Source organism: Bactrocera tryoni, chromosome 1 (genome assembly GCF_016617805.1).
Source record: "Bactrocera tryoni isolate S06 chromosome 1, CSIRO_BtryS06_freeze2, whole genome shotgun sequence".
Taxonomy (NCBI): domain Eukaryota; kingdom Metazoa; phylum Arthropoda; class Insecta; order Diptera; family Tephritidae; genus Bactrocera; species Bactrocera tryoni.
The window spans coordinates 8,280,544-8,308,509 of NC_052499.1; the positions used below are offsets into that span (position 1 = coordinate 8,280,544).

Sequence of the window (27,966 nt, forward strand, 5' to 3'; positions counted from 1 at the left end):
TGAATCGGTCATAATGCATTAAATCATCTCCCAAGATTTGTGGATCATAAGTCGACCTTTTGGTAAACTAGTTTTTGTTTGACTTTTGATGACGGTATTCGCTTACATTTTATATTTATTATTCAAGAAATTATCATTTTTAGGTTATATCGTAACTTTGTAAAATCGAGTATCGGTTAGTAAGCAGTTTTAGGTTTCCGAAGCCATCCGACTAAACTTATTCACGTAAACAAATCAGTTATGGGAGAACTAGGAGGTTCTAAAAAGCATAGATTGGCACAAGAAATACGTATTTGATATTCTTCTTTGGAGATTAGATAGTTCATTATCAATTTAGTTTTCTCCTATGTATGTAGTCTTGAATTCTCGCAAAATAATTATTCGTTAGGAAAATCTTTCGCGACCTTATCTAATATCTACTTAGGAATGTATCTGCTATAAGGGTATATAGCAGGAAGGGTATAATGAACTACAACTTTGTGAATTCGAGTATCGGTTAGTGCATAGTTTTATGTTTCCGAAATCAGCTGACTAAACTTATTGACATAAACAAATCAGTTAATTAGACCATGATCTCCCGCTGAGGTGCATAGCTAAACGACTAAGTTGGAGGTGTGAGAGATTATTTTATTTTTAGCTTCAGCTCGAATTTAAGTCAAATTGAAATAGTTATAAGATACATACATACATACATACATATGTATGCTATGCATTTTAGGTAACGATATGCTTCACGATATATAATATGAATAATTTAGGGTTAAATTTCTTATGTACATACATACATATGTATATGAACGTATGAATGTACATACATACATACTTACGTAAAATATGTATCTAAACATGTACAGTATATACGCTTGTTGTATTCATTTTATCCAAATTGGACATAACAAACTGTTGTCTTGGCAATGTCGGTTCTAACCCCAATAAAGACGCAAATTTATGATATTTTGACATATTTCGTAGATACTACTTACTTATGTATGTACATATACTTATCTTAGTATATAAAGAGTTGACGATGTGCTCTGCTTTTCGAAGATATAATTAAATAAATACAAAGCAACAAACTTTCACATATCTACACTCATACTTATGAATGTACACTCGTACATACGTCTTGTATGTCGAAAAAAACGCAACTCACCTATATTCTATTTCCCTTGCAGGGTATAGAATTATATGGCAACAGAAGCAACAAGCATAAAAAGACGGTAACCGCAATGAATTCTACGCATGTGTATGTGTTAGTATTTGTGTGAAGGCAGACAAAATTGAGATTGAAAGCAACAGCCGTCAGTCGTCAGCCATCAAGCGACAATTTTTATGAACACTTCCAACAACAACATAAAAAGCAAATAGCACAGAAGCCGTATAACGGTTATGGAAAAAAATACGACTTTAGTATGTTGAAATTAGTGGTTGGGGGCAGAGAGGGCGGAGTAGCTTTGACTGTATATTCAAAGCGCACTTTTGTGTGTATGTATGTGTATATCACTATGTGCGGTTGTAAGCATGAATTCGTTCGTGGGGTTGGGGTAAATTATGAGTTTCGTTGGAGAGTAAAGAAAACGCAAAGCGGCAGTAATTGCTGAGATCAAACAGTGGTGTGCCACAGAGCAAGCGCAGCGCAAAAAATGTAAAAGCAAAATACTTTATAATAAACGAATTTTATAAATAATTATATGCCTAATGATTTTTTCAAATTCCGACCACCTAATAAGTAGTTAAAAAAGCTACGTCTTTTTTTATTTATCATCACGATTTCAAAAATTGTCAAATAACGGGTTTTTATTGAAGCAAAAAATTGGCCCACAAAGATGCTCAACATTTTAGAAAATATTCGAACTAGTATTTAAAAATAATTTTGTCATATAGTATTTTTATGTACATATGTATATATTTTTGTTTTGCTTAAAATTACTAGTTTTCGAGTTATGTATTTATACAAATTTGTTAAAAACTATTTTGTTATTAAAAAATTTATATTTACGCTACATATGTATGTACATACTTATATCTAATTAAAAGAAATTTTTCGAAAAAATTTTGAAAATTATTGAAAATTTCAAACAATTTTGTGATTATTTATACATAAAATTCTATTTACGCCGTTTATAATTGAAATAAAGTTTTCGAAAAAATTTTGAAAGTTTTTGAACTTTTCGAAAAATTCGAAAGTGTGTGCTTGATTTTTTCGTATCTTAAGTCCATTGCAGTGTAATTATTGATATAGAACGTTTAGAAGAACTTTACTCTACGAGTTCTACTTGAAGGAAGTCAAGTTAATATTAGACCAAATATAAGATCAGATATTAATCGGACCATTATTTTCTGCGACAGTTGAAATTCTTTGTTACAATAAAAACCTAAAAATTCGGTTGAGACCTTAGGTAGGTTAGGTTAGGTATGTAAATATGCTGATTACTCGAGAGATCATGAATAATCCTACTTGAACTGCTATAGATGCTTGTGCGTTGTAATGCTCAGAACTCTTAGGAAGGGATAAAAAAAACACCGAACATCTAGAGCCTGTTACATATTTATTTAGGCGGCTAATATCTATTACTGCCGGTTCGCCGGGTTTGTAAAATGTATTGGAACCTCAGTCCGGCGAAAACTGCAACATCATCTTTCTCATAGCAACTTTGTCAAACTCAAATCTTTAACCTCAACGCATGAGTGCTAATGGGACAGTGTCCAGTTATTGCGTTGAGGCCTAGAAATAACACAAACCCTGAGATACCAGTCATTACCAGCCTTTAAACTGCACGAGATGAAGAAGTTTCAAAAAAAATCGGAAGCTCAGATATGTAGTGTAAAATTCGATTTTGGAAACACAAACAGTACATTAACGATTTCAGAAATCCGATTTGTTTATTGGACCTCGGTCTACCTCGTTATTGAAACTGATATTTGTGCACTTTTGTGTTTGTATAGCTCATAAAAACCATCTAAGAAATGTATATATATAATAGATATATACAATATATTCTCAACTTTTTTTTCTTTAAAGAAAATAAAAAAATATTCAAATGCCAATAATATACATATACCATATGTTCAAGCGTATGTGTGCCTGCCCGAAATTGCATTGCCATTTTGATAAAAATTAGCGCGCAAACTTGTTTTGGATTTGGGTCAATGACAGTCTCAAGGCAACGAAATTATTCCCGTTGGTTTTTAATTTATAATCAGCATTTGTTTTTGAGACCATATAGAGTATACAAGACTTTTCGAGCCACTGTCTATGTATGTATGTATGTATGTATATGTATAAATATATTTGCACCGCTTTGAAAATTCAAGTCTGCTTGTTTGTAAGACTGTCTGGTTTTTTATGACTGAGACTCGACATACACACTAACGGTATATAGTTATGTATGTATTTGTTTGTTAGTATTTATGCATTTTATATGGGAGATCTCCGAGCGCTTGCCTTGCTAGTGTAATAAAAGGAGGCGGAGGGCGTGTGGCGCGTTATGGGGTGGTGCGGTTCCCGGTAAGTATGTGGGTATGTATGTGTGTGTATTTGTTTGTATTTTGTGCCAACGCGAATTTCAACCAAGTCAAGCAGTTCATGAAGAATCAACCTACAATATAAGGCTGTACGCCTGTTACCATTCAGTACATCTCGTTACTCGGTGTTGTCGTTGTCATCACCGTGCGGTGGTCTCTAAGTGATATCTGCCATCACGGAAACGAAAAAGCTGCTTACTATGTGAGGGAATGTGGGTTTCTTAACTTACGTACTTTTCATACAATAATAACTGTGCATAGTAGTGCAATTACTTACATATGTACATAAATGAATATATGTACATATGTATGTATACTCGTTTCTGTTGCACGTTGGCTTTTGCAATGTTTGGTGCCGTTGTTATGTAGTTTCCATTGTTGTGGCCTTTTATTTCCTCCGTCCATAACATATTTTCACCATAGTGATATTGCAAATGATATTTTATACCTACATACATATACTACTTGCATATACATATATGTATGTATATGTATAAATTCATACATACATATGTATGTACTTATGTATGTATGTAAGTATATTTGAGTGTTGAAGTTTCAATCTCAACCCCGAAGTTTCTGTTTGAGCAGCGGGATAGGAACGCAATATTGCTTTACAAATATTTTGCTCTAAACTCAGATACTTTTGAAAGCAAAAACCCTAGAACGAAGCTTCCACAACTGGTGCTCTCTTCATGAACTAACAGAAGTAAGAAATTTGCATAAAAAGTAGAGAAAATGCTACCCGAATCAGTTTTGGAAGTAGAGACAATATTCTACTCAAATAAGTACCTCTTAGTTTATACCGCAGATTCGCTTATCTGCATGTCAATTGATATGAGATTCCTCAATTAAGACAGATTGATCTAAGTATTAGTGGTAATATTGTACGGAATCGGCATCACATTTATACATCTTAGATGATACATTTCAGAACTTCACAAGCATAAGCAGCGTTCTTTAATAGTCAAAAGATCATAAATATGACTCCAACCAAAGTAAATATATTTTTTGATAAGAAGCGCTACAAGCCCAAGGGTGCCCGCAGGGTGGACGCTTGAAACCGGACCGAGTGCATTTTCCCATTTACGCAACACGCGAATTTACGCTCGGTTGGGTTTTTAGCGTAGTATGACACAATGTGATTGGTAGCACTGGAGATATACGACTGCAACAATAGCTACTGACAAAATAAGAAAATACTTTTTCGACTACCCCATATGTGTACATATGTATGTATGAATTTGAGGAAGAGCTAATCAACCACAGTTCCTAAAATGAGGAAAACTTAGATTAGTAGATTCTAAGATGGTAGTGAGGAATCAGTGTTTCTCTTTGGCTGTTTTACTGTCAAAAGAGTTCGAACATTATTTTTATCTGGGTTTTCATAAAATTACCATGTGGCCCCGTTAACAGTAAATTGTTTCTAATTTCACATCGTCTTCTAAAATCTAATGGATTTTTTTAAGAAGCCAAAAAATATGCGAAACGTTTTGAACAAAATTTAAAATTATCGCAGAGAAGAAAGTTTTTAATTATATTTTCTAAAATTTTTGTTCGGAATCCATAATATGCAAGGAACACGCAGTAGGCTACAGTAGTAATCACTTCTGCCCGACCCTTGGCACCTTTTAACTGAATAATTTAGCGCTCCGAATCCCGTGCTCACATACTGAGAACCTAGATATACGTCGATGGTATTTGTAATATATCTTGAGTGCCTACATACATATGTATATCCAATCAACTATATACATATGTATGTATGTATATCCATTCATATAGATTCACTCATGTTAATTTATAAATGTATGTATGTTTGTATGTAACTATATGTAAATATGTTTATGTTCCTACCGATTTTGTTTTTCAAATGCACTTTGACTTTCCATTGTATTTTGCAGTATTTTCTGAGTTTCCATTACCATTGTATAAGATCCAACAACAACAGAGCGAATGACTCGTATGTTAATATACATTCTTATGTTTACATATAAGAACAACTTGTGTATGTATGTATGTACATATGAGCCTTTGTGTTTCTTTTTTTTATATTTTTTCGTAATGGGATCAACAGAGGCCACAGCGATAAAAAACCTTGCAACATCAATGAAAAAGTGGCGCGCATAAAAACCACCAGCCTGCAACGGTGCAACGTATCAGATATGGACATGTATATACCATACATATGTACATACATGCATACATATGTATATGCATTTTGATGAACGAGACACCGCGTTGACAATGGGGAAATGTGCACGATTGCAGATAACAGAGCAAAGATTATGGGTGCGGGATAAGAGCGAGCTGCTTGGCAGCAAAAACATGCAACAAACAACAAACACACATACAAACATACATATGTATGTGCATGATTGCCTATAGAAAACATGATACGACAGAGCGCTTACGTTTGCTTGCAACCACGTTGCACAATGCGGCCGTCACGTGCTGAAACCGCCTATGCCTACATGATTATATGTTGCTGGAACGAAATTGTGTGGTTTGTGGTCGTCTCGGTGTTGCAAGCAACATGCCTGCATGCCGTAGCAATTACGTGTAGACATACATATGTACATACGTATGTACAAGCTCGCGTACGTCTACAGACATACATAAGCACAATCGACGACACCAGTGCCATAAGTGGCTTACGGTGGTAGGCTTCGGTTGCAATTTGACTGGCTGGTTGGCTGGCGATGCATGTGTAGGGGTGTGTGTGTATGCACACACGTTTGTATGTTTGTTAACTGCTGTTACGTGTTTACTGTTATGCGACAATTTTCCTGTGCTGAAAACGTATGTGGCGACGTCGGACGGATGGGCAATTGCTTGTCGAGTTTAAAAACTTGCCAGCGTTGCATGAAAAATCAGCCTTCGTCATTTGCTGCTCGCCTGTTCACATTCAGTACACTCGTTACTCTGTGATGCAGACAACAACGGCTACGCGAATCACTCACCACCATTCGCGTTCACCATAGCAACAACACAGCGCAGAAACCATAACAATCCGTGTAGCCAACAAATGAATGGAGATTGCATTTATACATACATACGTACATAAGTATTTAACCAGGGGTGGTTTCGGGTACAGTCGAAAATTGCGATACGGCTTGTATGTACATACGTAAGTAGTGACAACGGAAAGCTAAGTGAATTCCCGCCGACCACGATTTTTTTAATAGAAGCAGTTCGTTATTGATTGACTGGAACCGTATAACCAACGAATTCATTTCCGACATACTAAAATCTCTCGTAAGACCCATTAGCTTTTCAGAAATGGCTTTAAATCCCGGCTTGTAGATCCCACTACTTGTTAAATAAGAACAAAATGTTCATCACTAATAGACGGGAAGATAGTTAGATCAAATTTCCAACTGAGGTTCGCTAATGAAGTTGAGATACCTTATAATGCGATATTCAAAGTGACAGGTTTTCAAATTGTACGGAATAGCAATACCAGGAGGTGGAAAGATTTAGACACTTTCTTCTCCACAGAACAGCTTTCGCTAAACTTTAGCGTCTAGCTTCATTAGCTAATTAAGGGTCAATAAAAAGGAAAACGAATACCTTGAATTCTTACAATTTGTCTGCCTATGGACCGAATTTCCACGACAATTGGAACTCATAATCGGAGTGCGCCACGACTTTTACGAACAAAAAAGGGCACAACATAATTTATGAACTCAATAACCGAACTACAGATAAAGACTCTGCTATATATTGTATTGTGTTTTCAATAATAGTGCTAAAAAGTGTTTTTTTTTTTAAATAACACATAAACGGTTTGGGATATCAATGAAATTCTTTATTCCTGTGAAATCAATGCCATTATGTATGGAACTCGATGTCTTTTGCATGGCCACCAAGGGCACACTTGCAGAAGTCCATTCGCTGAACCCAATTTTCGACGGTTTTTAAGCATAAATCGGCCGATACTGCTGCAATTTCACGTTTGATATTCATACGAAGTTCATCAATCGTCGCTGGCTTATTGGCACTGGCCACAGACTTAACGTAGCCCCACTGGAAATAGTTTAACGGCGTCAAATCGCACGACCGTATTGGGCAATTGACTGGGCCATTTCGTGAGGTAACACGTTCACCAAATCTGGTTTCAATTAATCGATTGCGACATTTGCTGACTGGCTTGAGGCGTTGTTCTCTTGAAACCTTATATTGTCCAAATACATATTCAGTTATCATTGATCGGTAGCCATCCACGGAAGTAGTACGGCCCAATGACGCCGCCGGCTCTTAAACCCAACCAAACCAAAATTTTTTCGGGATGCAATGGTGATTCATGAAGTACGTGTGGAGTCAAGATCTTTTCGCTAAATTTGCTTAACGATATCACAGAAATGTCCAACGCTTGAGAACGACGTGTGAGAGACTGATTTGGGTCTCCCTCAATTGATACGCTAGCGGCAGCAATATTATTGACACTACGGGCACTTCTTTGACTACTGTGCCCATGGATGCAAATTAAAAAAAAAAAAAATATGGCGTCGTTTGCTGCCTCTAACGAGTTTCCTTTGGAACGTTCCTATTGAAACCCCCTTACAAACTTTGAGGTTATTTCATTCGTAGTCGAAAGATTTCACATTTTACAAGTATATGGTACGAGGATTCATTGATTTTCATACTTTTCGCTCGAGAATACTGGACCGGGTATTTGGATAAGTTACATACATATATTATGTTTATATGAATTTACCGTGCATCCATTATAGTTTGAATACCAAAGATCTTTCTTTAGACCAATGAAAATATGAATATTTGGGAATTTAACAATCACACTGTTATTTTAAACATGACCTCAGTTACTGACGCCCTTCCTTCTTACTTTTCTTTTTTCTTATTCTTCAACCACATTTATGATTTTTTTATGCTGATTTGTGGTATATTTTTTTTCTTTCCGTGTTTCTGCGGTTTCCACTTTGCTTTTTGTGGTAAGTCTAAACAAATAGAGAATTACTTGTAATTTCAAGTGAAGTCAGTGTGCTATTACCGCAAGTAAAATGGGAAATTGAAAAAATAAATGAATTCAAACCGTAAACCGGTACACCTGTTTTGAAGTTCTGTTCGCCGGTTCCCACTCAGTACATCTCACTATTTGGTAACTACCTCGAAAAGCAACAAAACCGAATGTAATGACGGAACCGCTGAAATTCAGCGAATCTATTAAACGCTAGACGCTTGGAAAATGCTTTGAAAGCAAAAACACAAAATTCAAAAGTCATTTCACATAGAAGAAACTGTGCGAGTACACACATTATTTACATTCGACGGAGAGTTACGAGGACGACAGACTTCAAATGTGCGCTAGAAAGGTACAACTTTCTGTGTCACATGCGGGTAAAGAAGAGTAGAAGAGTTTGAGAGAGTAAAATATCTATAAGATGTTTTTTAATTATTAAACATAAGATCCACATATTCGACTTTTCTTGAAACATACCCTAAGTTACTCAAAAATAAAATATTTTTTTTAAAGAACACAGTCATACGTAGTTCATTAGCTTTAACGATAATCATGTCGTCGAAATGGTCCAACGTAGAAGGTAAATCCAGTCGCAAAAAAAGATGTACCAATAAAAGCTGAGAAAAATAAGTTCTATATAAACATCGATCTTTTCCTCTTTCTTAGCAGATCGCGACACATTTGTTAGGATCCCGTTCAAATGCATCTACCTCAGATAATGATTGCTGCATACACACGAGTACAGTGTGATAAGGTAGTGACTATTAGAGGATAATACATAGTATGTATGTATTGCTGAGACAATAAGATTAAATGTCTTATGATTTCATTTTAGACCGATATACAATTATTTTAATATTGTTATGATTTCGAAGAATGGATGTGGCCTCAGTCATAAATTATTCATATATTACCCTCCTTGAAGTTAAAGTTTCGGCTCGGATGCTTGAAAGTCAAGTCGGTAATCGCTTGAACTCAAGCGGTGATCTTAGTCCGTACAGCCTAAAAACGAACCTCAACCTTATTCCGGGTTTCATTTTGCAACATTTAATAACTTGAAAAATTTTACTATTCTTTTAATAGCTGCATCTTCACGAAGTTCTGAATTATAAGTAAGAACTATCATAAAATTTTCGTTCTTTTCCTTCAGTATTACATGAGTTACTTATCAGTACTCCCTCGTACATAGACACTCATGTATACAAACATATATGTATACATGTGCGTTGTTTTCCCGCAAGTGCAACTGAATTGCAGTGACGGCACTTGAGCTCTTTGGGGGTGGCGGGAGAATTGCAATTACACAAATTGTACGTATGTAAGCATGCGAAACGGGTACTTGTTGTAAAATTTGCTTGCCTTCGTTGCTGCTGGCCTGTACCCACTCAGTACAACTTGTTACTTGATGCCGACATGCCACGGCACGGCGGCCAATGGAAATTGTGAATAGCGAAGAATTGTGAACAGAGTTGATTGGCATTATTACACTGTGGTCGACTTGTCATAGATGAGTATATGTATATGTACATATGTATATGTATGTTCATATATAGAGGTATAAGTATATGTATATAGAGGTAAAGGTAGTTCCACGCAATGAATGATATACTTATTGCATGTGTATGATGTTTTCTTCTCAAAGTGGATTTCGTGTATTTTTCTTAACAAAAATTTGCCTTAAAATGCCAGAGCAACAAGTTTACATATCTACATATCTACATACATACATAACTGAATGTGGCATAGACTTCACCATCCTATTACATATGTATGTATGTATGTTACTAAAACGTTGAATTCTGCAACCTCATGTTGTGCCATAAAAAATGGTTTTGTTGTTGGACGTTGGAGGCGCGAAAATGCCAAGTGAAAATGCGTTAAGCTATCACACAACGCAGCCGGTTGGAAGCACGCACGAATGGTTTGGGAGTGTCCACTGGCCATAGCTGAGTCCGTAGATTCAAACATGAGATATCATGCGCGCTGTCGGTCGCTTCAGCTCAGCTTGTTTATTTGTAAAATTCTTTCCGAGGCATAAGCAACAGTTGTAGCCACTTAGATAGTGTAAGCATATACATATGTATGTATATCCATGCATATAAACATATGTATTTGTATGAATAAAGCAGGCGCTCCATATAACGCTCATGTGATCACATACATACATCCATATGTTCCAACATACTACCATACGTAGTCTTCCGCTTTGTTTTTACAGCTGTGCGGCATTTTCTGCAGCGCTGTCAGTTTTTAGTTTGTGCTAGCGGGGAAACAGGAGCGACGGCGGTTGGCTGATCGCAATTGCAACGACTGCTTGGAAAAGTGTGCAATTATATTTCGAGCTGCAGCCGGCGCTGCTAGCCTGGCCCTATTCAATACATGGCGTTACTCTGTGGCGATTCGAAAGCAAGCGCGCAAGTTGTGAGGTTTTAAGTGCGGCAGCAGCTGGCGGTAGGCGAGCAGACGACCAACGAAGTCATGCCAATGCGAACTGTGTGAATCATGTGGGTAACCGTATACATAAGTATATGTATGTATGTATGTATAGTGTGTGCGGAATAAGAAGTTTTTATGGAAGTTGGTTTAAATAGACGGTTTTGAGGGTCAGTGTATGGGAGAGGAACCAATGCGATGATGAAAATGGCAGAGTATATAGTAAAGTGGTAATATTTGTTATGAGAGAAAGTAGACATTTTGAAAAAATACAAAAGATTCAAATCATAAGTAAATTCAAAATTTCTTCGAGAGTTTAAGTAATATCACTGTACAAACATGTGAGGAGAAATGTTCATATTCATTCCGCATAGTTTGACATGATTTTATATCAAAAACATCAATCATCCGAACTCGTGTAGTAAACTGAGGTCTCCACACATCCTCTTAAGTACCAGAAATAATTTTTCAAAGATTTGGGCTTTATTTATCCCATTTTATCGTTCGCCTAACCCCAGCGGGCAGGGGGTGGAATTTGCCCGCGGTAAGATATGCCTGTCTTAAGGTGCAACTAAACTACAAAACGCAATATGCCTGTTATTTGGCTTGCCGCGAAATTTCAAGATAATCTTGTTAGCAATATATACATACATATGTAGTTTTAGTACTCAGCTTGAACTGATATTATAATCTTTCAATGATATTCTTTCTAATGAAAAGGCATTTGAAGATCAAGATAAAAGTTTCACCAGTCATTAAGTTTGATAGGTGCTGGTAGTAGTAAAAGCTACAAGGTCCGATCGGAGACTTAAATCTGGCACCACGGGTAGCAGTTAGCCCTTGGAGTTCGCTACAATCTGTTCATTGGGTTTGGCTCTTTGGGGAGATCCATGGCTGCTGTGGTTTAAACCTAAGTGCAGGTGGAATTGAAAATTCAGCTCGCCGCAAATGTGTACTTAAATGGTCCACTTAGTCTTAGTCTTCTATAACGAATTGTATCTGTTTATTTAAGTCTTATATTTCATATTTCGGTCACACTAGAATAGTCCCCTTTGACACTAGTCAGTTTTGCACAACATTTCTTGAAATTTTTGTAACAAACCGGTCTCACTGTACAACAGTTCTCATATCAGTTTGTATACTAGGGGGAATAGCCTGGCTCAATGTCACCCAGTCTGCAGCAAAATCAAATACACAAGTGGGAATTGCAAAAGCTGATGTGACAATTATTAGAAGAAATAGCAGCAAAGGCAGCAACAACGAAGCGATAAGACACACTACGATCAGCTAAATTTAAGCGCTATAAGAGGTTTTAATGTTTTTGAAATTCAGTGAGATATGATATTTGTATGTCTACTATTACTGTGTTTGCATTACATAATTCAATATTCAGCAATAGCAATGCCCTCTCTCTCTGCTCCCGCTCTCACTCTGAATGTATTTATCTGTTGTAGTAGCTGAGCACACCGTGTGTAGGGTGAAAGCCTACGAAAACTCTAATGAAGCTGCAAAATAGGCAGTGACTGTAGAAAAGTGGATTAAAGGCGCGACAAAGCAATGACGGTAAACAAATATACACACAGACATACACATTTGAGTTTTGTTTGGCTTGTTTATACACAAATAGGTATAGGGGGACTGACGCTCGCCGTGGGGGTGCACTCGCTATGAAAACGTGCTGATTTTGCCCACTCCAAGGCATGCCACAGACAAAGCTGGAGATTGTTCTCTATTAGTCTGTTAGACTTGGCATATTTTAGATGTGTATGTGTGAATGTGTATATTATTTGCAAGCAATCAGCCGGCGTCGGACCAGACTCAATGCATGTGACTTTAGATTAGCGACTGAAACGCGAAAATAAACAAATTAACTTTCTCGCTAGCAACTGCTGAGTAGAAGCTTGCGCTCGTCGCTGTGTGCCTGTTCCCACTCGGTACGTTGTGTTACTTTTGGTGGCACCACAGTCTGCATCAAAACACATAAATGACACCACTACACCACATAACGGACGCCAGCAGTGACAGTGACAGGGTGGCTAATGAAACGAAGCAGTCAAGCAGCATATTCAGGTGTCACTCGGGGTGGTGGTAGGAGGTTTGGAATTTAGCAAACTCAGGAAATAAATTGCTAAATAAGTAAATGCAACATCATCTGGCTCTTTGATCTGTTAGAAAAGTAACAACGCAGCAGAAAAGGTTTGCAACGGCGCAAAACCAAAGCGCACACATACATGAGTACCTCTACATACTTATACTTAGGTATACCTGTATAGATACTTTGCTAGCGAATGGCAAACGTTTATTAGAATACAACAAAAACAATGCAATCTAACGCGCTGTGCAGTTTACTCATTTATAGCACATGCATATGTAAGTATGTATGTATGTACATATATATACGCTTATATAGCACTATATGTCGGTAAGCACGTGTTTGTATGTATGCCAAACCAGCGCCATAGGCAGCTATGTCTTTGAAAGCGAGCAATAATTTCGCCTTTAAATAAACGTCATGCAAAAGTAGAATTTGAATTCGCAGAAAGTTAAAAAACTGGTTAATGCATACACTCAATATGCTAATGAATTCGGACTATTGCATTCGCTTCTCATCTAATGCAAAGAAGTCATCGAAATTTAATAGCTTTGGTCTTGCTCGGAATGAATATTGTTGTGTTTGCTGTTTGGTTCACAAATAAAATGTTTTTATAATTCTGAAAGAGTGTAAAACCTAATACGCACCCAACAAAATTCTTCAGAAATCTTTTGATAGCAGACTTTATTTGCCACGAATCGAACAAGAAACTGGTATAAATCACGTCGATTGGCATAATTCAAAAGAGAGTGACTAGCCTTCTTTAAAGCGACATTCACATACTCTCTTCCATTTTATAACTGTACTGGATAGTTTTGCTCTTGTTTTCACATCAATTTTTTTTACCAAGAGCGTAAAAGAATTTGACAGAACAGATAAGTTTATACTATACATACATACAAGGTCTGTCGCAAAAGAAACCGGACTGTTAAAAAAAAAAAAAAATAATAATAATATTTTTCAAAAGTTATATTTTTTTATTCAAAGTAGTTGCCTTGTGTTTCGATATAGCGTTTAGCACGGTCAATTAGCATTTCAAATGAGTGTTTAAGGTAATTTTTCGGAATGCTCTTGAAAATATCGGTCGTCGCCTTTTGGATAGCTGAAATGTCCTGAAACCAGTGTCCTTTTATGGGCAAATGAAGTTTTCCAAATAGGTAAAAACCACAGGGTGCCAGATCAGGTGAGTAGTATGAGTGATTAATGGTTAATATGGAGTTTTTTGTCAAAAAATCAGTGACAAGCGTCGACCGATGCCACTTCGCATTATCGTGCAACAGGCGCCAGGACACTGCCTCACGGTATTGTGGTCGAGCACGACGAATGCGTGACAAAAGACGCTTCATAACACCAAGGTAAAACACAGCATTAATCGTTTGACCAGGTGGGACGAACTCTCGGTGTAAAATACCCTCGGGATCGTAAAAACAAATCAGCATTGTCTTTATTTTTGACTTCGGAAGACGACCGACTTCTGATCGTCACAGAGGTCCTCATGACCTTCTTGGAATCGCTTAAACCGCTCATGCACATTACTACGGGATAGGCACTGATCACTATAAACTTTTTTCATCATTTGAAATCTTTCAGTAAACGTTTTCTCAAGTTTAAAACAAAATTTAATATTTGCTCTTTGCATTTTACGACCGATGACCAAAAGCTGCTGTCACTTTTTGATCGATAACATCGATTGTAGTTATCCAATTGTCTAAAAATTTTTACGAAATGTCAACAAGAGATCAAAGTTTTTATTTCATATACCCACCAATAGGTGGCGCCACCAGAAACAGTTATATTTAAAATGTTCTGTTTCTTTTGCGACAGACCTTGTATGTATATACATACATATATGTATGCTGGTATATTCGACTAAGCTTTACATAATATATATTCATATGTATATACAGCCAGTAAAGAACGGAAGCACTGGAAATGTTACTCAGCATACCACCAATCTGCAATGCAGTGGAAAGCTATGCGGCAAATAAATTCGGGCGTAGCTCAATAAATTATCCGCGATTTATTTGCGAGAGAATGTTCCAAGTCACGGAGTTAGAACTCAAGCGACCCTTCAAGCTTCCGGAATACTTCAGTATCTTCCAGGCGGCAGTCTTTGCAGATGGAATAGCGGCCGACATAGCTAAAAATGCAGGAAATAACATAAGCCAGACAGCGATTGAGACAATAATCTCACATCGTTTTACGTCAGCGAATGTCCTTTGAAGCTGGAAAGCAGTAGATGTAGCGGGGGCGTATATACTGGGTTCCTGTAGGGAGTTCCACGAAACGAAACTGCTGATGAGATTTGCACTGAAAACGATATACAACAAAGTTTCCAAAAGGGCTGCCAGGCGGATGAGGACGAGATGGAATGCCTCAAGTACATGCAGGATCGCCAAGAGCATGTTGAAAAGCCCCTTCGGAAAACTCGTTTGCTTGTTACTCACACGATATGTAAAGGACTGCCGAAAAGCTGTTGCCCCTTTTGATAGGACACAATCTATTGGCATCACATACGAGCTGGATGGGCATAAGTGTCCATGTGACATGAGAGAGACACTGAAACACCCACTTTGCCTGTATCGAGCACTATTTAGAACTCGTCCTATCTATGAGGTTCGGAGTTCAAGGAACTATACATATATCAAACGTAGATATCAAGTCGCTCTCAAAGTTCGTAAAAAACATTGATGACTAGTAGTACTTCACCCCAAACTAAATAAACTGAAACTAAATCTGGCTTTACTAAAGACCGGAAGGTTTATGTACATATGTCGTGGTAACCAACCTAACCTAATAGATTTCATCCTATGATGATCGAGGCGTAGACGACTAAGATCCCTCGGGCTGCCGGACCACTGCGGTAAATTTCAAACAAAGCGAAGCTAGCCCCTAATGCATCAGCAAACAACTCAAGAGTCAATCAAAGTTTCAATCTTGTTTAGCATATCGACCTGAAGTGTCTTGGAAAGCAGGACATCAGGGGAGAGTGCCAGAACCAAGCGCCACTTCTACTGGGTGCCACGTCACAAAAACATCAATGACAAAGAGATAGTGGACGAAGTTGCCAAGCGTGAAGTAAGGCTGTCAGCCGAAAACATAATCAACATTGGCAAACCCAGACATTGTCTAAACGACGATCAGGACAGGAGAAAAGCAGAACGCGAGGAAAAGATCTAACTGAGTGTACAACCACAAAAGTCTTGTGCAAAGTGGTAGATCGAAAATATGCATAGTTTTTACTGGCACTTGATAGACGGGATTTTGAGAACATGATTTTACGACGATTTACGACGTAACTTCTAGCAGTATAACGAATTATAAATAAATTTAACAAAGGAGGTTAGTTTTCTGTTACTAATTTATTCTGTACTAGTAGAATATGTACACCCAACAAGGTCATTATTATTCCCAGAACAATATCAGGGCATTAACAGATTGAATTGATCGATTGTGTAAAGTCGAAAATTTAAATATTACATACAGAAGTACTCCTCTTTACACTTTACACACAATCGATCAATTCAATCTGTTAATGCCCTGTTATTGTTCTGGGAATAATAATTTAGGCAAACTGGTTATAAAATATTGAATTTTGTAAAGCATCTATTAGACACTATTTTACGCCGCGCTGTAAGGACAGCATATACGGCAAGTCAACTACCAAGTCTACCTGGAGAAAGTGCACATTTACGACGGAACTTTTTTTAAGCACATGAAGTATAAATTGAACTAAACTGCTATGTAACTGTTTTTCATACTAGCGCAATACCGACAAATAACAGTTGCTTGCGTGGAAAGGGATAAACGAACCACCTAGTTGTAGCAGCAGAAAACATTACAGAAGTAATTTCGAGCCTTTGGTTGGCTGGCCTTGGCCGAATAAAAATCCGGGTACGTTCCGGTTACTTAAACTCGACTGTCGTCGGAAAGGGCGGCCTAGTAATTAAGATTGGTACATAATTGGCGTAAAATATTTACTCAATAATACATGTGATGCGAAAAAGAAAAAGATACCGTTACAAATATTTTTTGTTGAACTTATTCGTTTTATTTTCGATATTAATTTATAATTATGTTTTTTTAGTGCGTTTTAATGCGTAAAATTATTTGAATTGCACTCTTTTTGGTAAATACTTGATCAATAATCAATAGTTTTTAATGCGCAATGATATCGATGATGTATAAAATTGAATGATTTCTATATAATGGCACAATATACATACATACATGTACAGTAAATGATATAAATGCATTAATTAAAGTAAAATGATTAAGACATAGTGTATTTTGATATTCTTGTGAACATTTTTGTTTCTTCTTTTTTTGTTAATTTTAACTCTATTTCATGTAAGTGTTGTTTTTTTTGTTTGTTTTATTGCTTATGTTTGCATACAAGTATTTGCAACGTTGCAATGTGACTTATTGCTTTAAGATGCTATGCCATTATTTATTCAAATTTATGGATTTCTGTTAATTTAGGCTTGTTTACGCTGTCAGTATTTTATTGTTGTAAAAGTGTTTGGTTTGTGTTTTCACAAGCAATCATAATTAGATAAACATTATTACAATTTCAATTATAATTTGTTATTGTCTTATATAAATATTTTGACTAATAAAACAACAAAAAACATAATCAATATCAGTATACAATTTGGCCACAAATCAAATAAAATGATGAAAAATGCATGGTATGGTATTTACAAAAATAATGTAAGCTGCACAGTTTAAAAAAAAAGAAGATTTAAGTCAGATTTTTATGGTAAATGCTTCTTCTGGGTTGGTGAATGCGTACGGAAACCGTTTATAATAACGTTTGCGTTTGATATTCTAGTTTTAAATTAGTTCCTCCCCTACTAATAGGTAAATACTTTGTATTATATAAAATAAAAGTAGGAATCCATATAGAAACTGTTTTTTTATATTAATAAAATAAACAAAAATACTCTTCGTTCGTTTGATGTTTACATACTAAGCTTATTATTAATGTCTAAACTAATTTTGGCTTAGCGTATTTTCTTAAAGTTAACAGTAAAACCATATGACTATCAATAAACATACCGAACGTTAATTTCGATTAATAATAAGAACTTGCAACTAATTGTGACACTCAATCCGAAACTAAAATGAGCAAAAAAAAAACTCTAGAAATATATTTACAATAGCAACATATAAATAGTAGAACCGATTACAAACAAATCAGCGGGTTTAAACTAGCAAATAATACCAGCTTCCATAAATATATAGAGTTGTAGACTTTCCTATGAATTACCACTAATATTTACGTTTAAATGTACGCTTAAATCTAAGTAAAGTCCTTTTTGCAATTATGCAACAAATGTAGCCAGACATATACATAAGTATATAGCTTGCATAACGATTTCCTTAACACGTTGTTGTGTCTGCCAGTGTTTGGGTTCAATGATCGGTGCTTAGTGTGTCATCGATGTTGCTGTCCCAATTGAATTCGGTAACACCCTGTTTGTAGTAGATGTTGCCCAAATTGGCGAACCGCTTTTCGAAATCGTTGTCTTTTGCTTTAAGTCGCTCGAATCTGAAACGCAAGAGGGTTGTAAAATTAATATTTTTAAGTCACTTTAAATTCAATGCTTTGGCATTTTTAAATCACAAAGCTTTGGATGGAAAATCTGTTATATAAGACCATTGTAGCATATACATATGTAGCTGCTATGAATGTCAAGTTACTATTTTATTTTACAAGTTATTTTCACGAGATTTGGTACAAGACAGCGCAATAATCTTCAAACATATTGCTCAGATCGGACCACTTTGGCATACAGCAGCATACCAATCAATCGTGCAAAATCAAAATGAAGATACTTATTTTTATATTATTTTATGCTATAAGAAATAGCCTCGTAAAGGTTGTTATAACTTTGTGGCAGTTGAAGTTTACGTTTTTCTTGTATAACCTCACTTTTTGCTAGTTCGGCACATTAATGTGCTGTTAACCCCCGACAATTTCCTTAGTGTTCTAATGTACGATAGCTAAACATTCAATTCTAATTTTTTGCCATTGACTAATTGTTAAAAAGTATACATACATATATTCCTATGTGCCATAACCTCAAAATCTTTGTCGCATCATGTTGCCAATACTTTGATTAGTTATTTTCCTTATTTTCATTCTGTTGGCAATATTTCATGCTAAATTTTACTTCAGATATTTCTTTTTGTAAAGCATTTTTAAAATCTCAAAAGATTTGACATCTCAAATTGGGAAGACACTACCTTAAACTTCAATGAAATAAAATTCTTTGAAGTCTTAAATCTCTCCTTCCAATGAACACCCAACTATAAAGTTAAACCTTAGCTAGATACTTTCCAACTTCGAGAACCAAGACACGAACTGTTTCCAGTCCGTTCCTGTCACCGGCGTAATATTGTGGTATCTATTACAAACCGGCACCCACGGGGAGGGTTCAGCAAAATTATACAAAAATAAATAATTTCTCTCGATTATCACACGATTCTAACACTGTTATAAGTATAAATGGCTTCAACAACTATTTCTAAGTCGAAAAAAAATCAAGATTTCCAACGAAAGCTAGGTGAATAGTCGATTTGAAATAATGTATTAGCTTACTTCGACGAACCGTACCTTTGGAATAGTAAATTCTTTGCAAAGGCATATAGCTCGATATCCAAGCTGTTTAACTCCTCGATGCGTTTCTTCTGATCCGGTCGCAGATTGTTAACCGCCGACGCAGATATTGTTGTATTGTGTTGTTCAAATGGTATCGCAAAACGAAGATTGAATGTCTCTTCGAATATATACTGCGAAATCTGCAAAAAGAAATTTTGTTTAGAGAATACACTTGTATATGGTATTTAAGTGGTACCTTTTGATACTCGGTGAGTCCGAAGTATGCCATTGCGGCTAAATTGCGTTTGGCGCTCGCCAACATCACGCGGTCGCGCTCGTGCGCCGGCATAGCAGTCTTATTGTAACAGCCCACCAACGCCAGATCGGCCAGCATGCGGGTCTGTCGATTGGCCGCCAAATTCGATTCGCATGCGGCGAACTCATCCAAATCCACATCCAACCAATCCTTGCCCTTGTAACAGGGTGGCAATTCCGCCGCCGTGGCTTGACGACCCAGACACCAATGCCGTGAACCCTTCCACGTCGCACCGCGTCGCACATGCCGATATTCGGACATATACCGTGAGATGGGCTCACGTAGCAGCGTGATGTAGAAGTATCGACGTTTGGCCGTCTCGCCTTCGTTCTTGTCCAACTCGATATCCACACAGCTGGTCAGCTCCGTCCAGTCGGCGTGTAGGCCACACTTCCAGCCGGTCGAGTAGCGTGAGAACAGCCAATTCTCGTTGCGGTGTGGACGGAAGCAGTAGCAACGTTTGCGCTGACGCTGGCATTCGCAGGGTCGCTATAAGGCGCAATCGAAAACGAAATTAGCATCAGTATGTTGTTTATTTGAATAACTTATGTATGTATATGTATATTTCAAATAATTATAAATATGCAAATTGTTTATGCAACGTTCGTAAATGTCCAGTAATTTAAGTATTTACATGTATACGCATGTGTAAACAATTCAGTGGTTTTATCTCGGTTTAACTCTTCCCAGAGTTCAATTTGCTGAATCTAAACTTTGGAATTTATTACGGATATTGTTGTCAACTTCGTACGTGCAATGTTCGTGAATTATGGAAATTATTTATAATTCACTGCATCCTGTCAACAGTTCATAACAACGAGGCGATGAATTGCATACAAATGACCGCAATGCCTGGTTGTCATGTCAAAACACATCATTTCAACTTCAAATAAAGACACACACTTTATTTACATGTGTATGACAACCATGCATAAGCATTTAAGTAGCCTTTCTGGAAAGTCAAATCAAAGTCAAGGTTATTTTAGGACAGTTAAGCGGGGAGACCGAGAGTCTGCCGTTTATGCTGTTGAGCTATGTTAGAAGGAAGCGCTGATAAGGCTTATGAAATCCACTCAAATACTGATACAGCTCACTGATTTATAGTTGAATCTTAAGAGATTTTCAAAGTTTTTTTTACTTACACTTGGTAAAAATTAACGGGGGGTCCTCAAAAACTAACGTACTTTCAAACAACTAATTCTTATAGCAAACAAAACAGACAAATTGGGGTTGGATTTCACTTTCTCTCTCTCACTGAACGACCGATCGTTTTGAAACTTTAAAAACTATTTGACGAGGTATCGTTGGAGAGGTTCTTTCACTTTTTGCAATAACAAATGAACCGATCTTTTCGTGCGGTTTTAGGGCTTCCCCTAATTCCTTCTGCCTACTGATTAATGCCTTCACGATGACACATCTTCTGAAACTCAATTCTTCTTACGCTTCATAAGGAATTCAAAACTCTTTTAGGCCCATCAGGACATTCAGGATCAACCTTTATTTTTGTCTCTCTGTTTTCACTAATTTTATTCAACAAAAAGTGAAAATTTTAAATTTTGAAACCCTCTTTGAAAAACGTAGAAATTCTCTTATTTGCGCTATGAGAACTATGTGTAAGATCTTGTTTTGAGATGATTGTGAATTCTATCAACTACAATTTTTAGTCTTCACATGATTTCTGGAAGAAGTTATCTAAGAATTTGCAGTAGATTACACTTAAGCTGTAACCAGTCTTAAGAAAAGTGTATTAATGTATAAACACATTTAATTCAATATTACGTAGGTTGTCTTTTATATTTCGGCGTTTGGTAGCCCTAGAGCTGCAATCTGGCAACTCACAACTTTATCGTAAAGTTATCGATTAACTCAATGGATTTGATTCAATTTTTGACGATGAAGCTCTATCAAGAACCAGTGTTCATCGATGTTAAGGTGAATTTAATCAAGGTCACTCCATAACGAATTTCGTGAAGGTCGTCCAATATCAGTTATTGTTGCGGAAACTGTATGAAATCGCTACAGATTATGAAGCGTGGATTTACGCGAATGCGCTTGAAGGTAAAGATCAGTCGACTGTATGGGTGTTTCAAGACGAGCCGAATCCAGCAAAAGATGTTCGCGCACAAAGCACTTACAAGCAAATAGTTGCCGATTTTTGGAACAACTGGGCATATCGCAACCATACCACTTGAACAACGCAGAACAGTAAATTCTGAATTGGTACACAATCATTTACTTGCTACTTATTATTTTTTAAGAAATTAGGAAAACGAACCGCCGAAGACGGATCACTCTTCATGAGCTCTCGAACATCGATTGAAACAAATGGCATTTTTCAGCACTCAAACCGACAATTCAATGAATCTTCCACCGTATGATCTAGACGTGCGACCGAATGACTTCTTTTAATTCCCGTACGTAAAATAGAAACTAATAGGTCAACGTTTTTCGACACCTGAAAAGGAGGTTGATGTATTCAAAAGGCATGTTTTGGAGATAGCTCAATTAAAGTGACAAAAAAGCTCCGGAAATTGCTTCAAACACATACAAAAGTTCCAAAGTAAACAGGACTTTAAAAAAACAGAACAAATGGTTTTTTCGGCAAAATCAATTTATTTTATTCAAAATAGTCTCGTTCTGCTTCAATACAGCTTTTTGCACTTTCCAAAAGCATGTAGAACGAGAGTTTTAGCTCGTTGGCAGGTATGGCCGCCAGTATGTCGGTGCAAACCTTTTGAATGGCCTCTACGTCTGCATAACGCTTTCCTTTCACGGGAAAATGCATTTTTCCGAAAAGGAAGAAGTCGCACGGTGCCATATCAGGTGAATACGCGGAATGGTTAATGGTTAAAATGTGATTTTTGGTCAAATAATCGTCCTTCGAATGTTGGTTCCTGAGCCATTTTTGGTTGTCAGTCAATTTGTGCGGAACAACCCGTGCACACACCTTTCGTAAGCCCCAATGTTCGGTCAAAAAGCGATAAATCGATGTTTTGGAGATCTTCAATTCCATTTTCACGAATTTCAATGATGATTTCGACTGATTTTTGATGAATTCACGCACAGTTTCGATGGAATTTCCGGTGATCACGGATTTTGATTGGCCCAAATGTTGATCGTCATTTATGTCCGCACGACCACTTTGAAAACGTTGAAACCGCTCGTGCACTTTGGTACGGGATAGGCAATCATATCATAGCCATAAACTTGTTTCATCAATTGAAACGTTTCGGTAAAAGTTTTACCAATTTTAAAACAAAATTTAATGTTGGCTCTTTGTTCGAAGCTAATTTTCGCACGGACAACACAAACAAACTGACACTTAAAACGCAATAACTTCACTTCCAATCAATGAAATGTCATGAAATTCTCACTGGACAACCCACCAGTCACAGTCAGGTGCCACCAGGGGGCGCTAGATTCAAAAAGTCCTGTTTACTTTGGAAAGCATCTTGTAGATCTTAATATTTGTAATATTTGTTTTTGTTCTGCAACCTCGAAATACATAACGCAACCTACGTAAGAACCAAATTTAATTTAGTTCTTGTTATTTTATTTTACTACATTCCAAAAGTACATCCTGCACGCTTCTCCCAGCTCTTCCCCAGATACACAGGTGCCTCGAACCATTCTTTATACAAAAAACAGTAAAAGATTTGTTAGTGCTTGCGAAATTATATCTCAGTTATGTATGCGTAAACACGTTTCGTTTATTTGTAATGGAATTGTAAACAATGTTAAGCAATTTCAAACATGTGGCATGGCTTATAAGCTGAAATTGCAATAAGAACCCAATTTTGATTGCAGCAATTCTGAAATATCCATGGCACAGACACAATGTGAATGGGTACAGAAGTATGGCGCACAACTTAACACTTATGTACATACAATACATAAGTATTCCTTCAATGTAGAGTACATGTAGCCCGGCTATATTGGCATATTGTCATAAATCCTTGATTTGATTTCACGCGAATATGGTTATAGGAATCAATAAATATATAACAATAAACTCATTACATTGATTGTTGTAGCTATACATACATATAAACATGATAGGGTGGTTCTTAAAAGGAGATAGGAAGTTTTGACAACTCAAGGCATCAGCTGCCTTGAGATAGTACAGAAAAGATGTACTATACATTTCTGATCAGAATTATATTAAATATACATACATATATGTAAATCCAAATGCAAGAAGTGAAAATTGTGAAAAAAATGTGAAAAAAATGAAAGCGAAAAACTTCAATTCAAGAAAAAATGCTTTTCGCACTGCCATATTAATTTAGTACATTAAGATTATAATTGAGAAACCAGTTTTTGCCTTTCGCACAGCCGGCTAGTCGATTAAGGATGAGCTCGATTAAGGTTCAGCTCTTCAACTTGCTTCAGTTTTTTTTATGTTTTCTATATATTTTTCTGTTTTATCTGTGTTCTAATGATTAAAATTCATCGGTTGATTGCTATTTTATCAATGCATACAAACGAATTTACAGTCTGGACAACAATCGAAAGTGTTAAACACAGCCAAATTTGCAGTTTGGACAAGAACCCGCACTTCGATTTTAATTCGATTAAGAATTAATGTAATCACATAGTATATATATTTTTTTTTTTAAAAACAATCTTTGTGGCACAACCAACTAAAGGAACTGAGTCTAAAACATAAAACTCATTTCATCGAACTTTACGTACCACCCTTATGTACAAACATGTAAGCACATCCATATCAGTATGGAGATGCCAACATGTGCGCGTAATAATGCATTGTGTCTGCTCATTTGACTTACCTTTAGATCCAAGTCACGCACCAAATGTCGTCCAAACGATGTGCCTCCGGTCTTTTGTATATGCAGGAACACCATCACATCATGCCCGTCCATATCGAATTGAAAATCATCGTTGAGCACATCCTCATAGCTGAGACCGGCATTGGTGATAATTACGTTTTGCTGTATTGATTTCGCGCTAATCGCCGATGTGGATGCCAGCGCCATGGCCGACCCGGCTCCGCCACCACCACCCGGCTGATGTGACTGATGCTGATAGTGGTGCACACCGTACGCATTGTTCGCCACACCCGACGCGGCGGCAGCGCCCACGCCACCCGGTGGTGGCATTATCGCCTCATTGTAGGCCAGTATATCCGGTTGTAGCATCATGCCGCGCTTGGACAGCGCACAGACCTGTTGACATGAAGCAATGAGAGAAAGAAGAAACATTAAAATAAGAGACAAATTAAAATATTCGATATGCTGATATTTACGCGTGTTTATGAAAATTTATGACAAATATGGCCATAAAGCATTCGAAAATTCGCAATTACGCCGAAACAAATGCGTGCGTAATGCGAAATGCGAAGCGCCTGAAATTCAATTAACTCACTCAATGAAAGCAGCGCTCGCTTATAATTCAAATTTTAGTATATATGTATGTGTGTGTGAATAACAGGATTTTCGGTGTTGCATACCGAAATACATCATCGGAAAGGGATTAAGGCATTGGCTGGATTTTTCAGGCTGATCCATGCAAACGAAATCAAATGGAATCTCCAGCGCTTGAACAGCGCAAAATGTATCAACTGGCGTACAAATGTATCGCCATTGCATTTAATTAACTCCTTTCATTTTCCGCTTAACGAAACGTAAAAAGGATTTCGGCGATATGCTGGTGCAGTGTATGTGTTTGTGTATGCGTGCATCAATCTGATGATGCGAAAGAGTATGAATTTTTAATTAACAAGCTTAATGTGAATTGCCTGCGAGCGTTTACATACTTACATATGTATATAATGAAGTATATACATATGTATGTTGCTGCGTATGCAAGTATGCATATTTAGCATACTCGCCTATCTTTATGGGCGCAATTGGGTCGGCAAAAAGCCACCATTCATAAAATTTTGGCTCTTATAGCGAGATATCAGCATCAAATGCTTTCATTTATCTAATTTTTTGGAATACGAAAACTTGGCAACGCTTACACTTAATGCAGAGAAATGCATACATACATATGTACATTCACACATACATACGCAAATGCAAAACAAAAGCACGTTGAGCTGATCATTGAAGCGTAAACTGGTAGATTATCGCATTTAACAAAGTTGAAAGCCTGCCTCCAAATCACATTAAGAATTCGTCGGAGAAGAAACACAAAAGAATGAAATAAAAAAATAGTAAGCTCAAATGCTTTATTACTCGCTTATCACATACACTACACTGGTCAACAGTGATTTTGGTGCCAAGAAGCCACAATTCCCATAACTTTAAGCAGATTACTACACATACAGGGTGCGCCATATTTTAAGCCGCTATGCTTTGTCAATATTCAACAGCTTGTTACATTTGAGATATTTATACCCAGAACAGGGTATATTAAGTTAACCACGAAGTTTGTAACACACAGAAAGAAGGATCGGAGACCCTATAAAGTATATATATAAATGATCAGTATGTCCAGCTGAGTCGATTTAGCCATGACCGCCTATCTGTCTGTATATATACGAACTAGTCCTTCAGTTTTAAGATATCCTTTTAAAATTTTGCAAACGTCATCTTCTCTTCAAGAAGCTGCTCATTTGTCGGAACGGCCGATATCAGAGCACTATAACATACAGCTTCCATATAAACTCAAGTTCTTCAAGAATCAAGTTCTTGTATGGAAAACTTTCACATTTGACAATGTATCTTCACCAAATTTGGTACAGATTATTTTCTAATGCAACAATGTAATATCAGAAGAAATTGTTTAGATCAGTTAACTATAGCATATAGCTGCCATACAAACCGAACGATCGGAATTAAAGGCTTGTATGGAAAACTTTCGCATTTGACGTGGTATCTTCACGAAATTTGGCATGGATTACTGCTTAAGGTAACAATATAATCTCCAAAAAAAATTGTTCAGAACGAATTACTATAGTATATAGCTTACATACAAACTGAACACATAGTTACTAAAAGAAATGCATCTGTGAAGGGTATATTAGCTTCCGTGCAGCCGAAGTTAACGTTTTTTCTTGTTTTGTCTATCAACCAATTTTCAGAATACGAAGCGAACAAAAATAACATTAGTTGTTTTGACTCACTCTAATGTATATATTTTGATATTCCTTTGAATATTTCAACCAAACAGCCGATTTTAGCCAATATGGTTCCAAACATTCCGGGTGATAGAACACTTGAAATTTCAAATAACCTCCCAGAGGAAATCAGAGCATTCAGATCTGGAAATAAAGATGGCTAATCAATGCCACCTCTTTTTGATATCAGGACTGATATGAGAACTAGAAAGTTTGACTCGCAGTGTGCCGTTGAAACCAGTGAACACCAAAATCTTTTTCATGAACCTACGAGCAGAAATAGTGAGCCAACATCCATCGACTGTTTCAATGTAGCTAAGACAACTGAACGATTATTTAGGAATGTTGCTTTAATGTGAAACGATTCATGTTTAGAAAAGTTGAGACATTCAGAAATTATATATGTATATATAATCTGTTTACACCGTAAGGATACATATGAAGAATTTGATTAATTAAAATTTATGTTGCGAAAGGGAACCGGAACTGATCAATAACTGTAGGCTTATTTTATATTTATTCTAATTTAAAAAATTTTTTGAGCAATCAATTAATGACTCATAATTTATATTAAGCTAGCAATATTTAACAATTTTATTTTAACCCTTTTTATGTGGAACCAACAAAAACATAAGTAAGAAAAAATTTTACCTCACCAAAGCTCTAAGCTTGAAAAATACGTTGACAAATCTTATGACAGGTGTAAAGTTATCTTAAAAGTCACAACACGATTGGCACATATAAAATGTACAAATATGTTAGCTCTCCACGAAAAATTTTCGAGCAGACAAACGACAGGATATGCAATAAATGTGTCCGATGCAACGGAACCAGAACCGCATCTAAGCGTGCTTTGAAATGCCAACAGACATGGTACACACACTCGCACACACATCGCTCAACTAAAAGCATTATAGACATAAAT

The 27,966-nt window shown here is 36.7% G+C and overlaps 1 protein-coding gene across 4 annotated transcripts in view; it reads right to left on the reverse strand.

Moving 5' to 3' along the window:
• Positions 1-17,083: 17,083 nt before the first annotated feature.
• LOC120777287 (heparan-sulfate 6-O-sulfotransferase 1) overlaps positions 17,084-27,966 on the reverse strand; it is a 102,785-nt gene continuing 91,902 nt past the window's right edge. For 3 of the 4 annotated variants that reach the window (XM_040108528.1, XM_040108501.1, XM_040108510.1), the window contains 4 exons: positions 24,748-25,143; positions 19,898-20,446; positions 19,642-19,841; positions 17,084-18,588 (listed from right to left, as the gene is read on the reverse strand). In XM_040108528.1, the coding sequence (XP_039964462.1) occupies positions 18,453-18,588; positions 19,642-19,841; positions 19,898-20,446; positions 24,748-25,119 (1,257 nt within the window). In that variant the 5' untranslated portion in view covers positions 25,120-25,143 and the 3' untranslated portion in view covers positions 17,084-18,452. The remainder of the gene's footprint in view (positions 18,589-19,641; positions 19,842-19,897; positions 20,447-24,747; positions 25,144-27,966) is intronic. The other variant, XM_040108518.1, reaches the window with a different exon arrangement.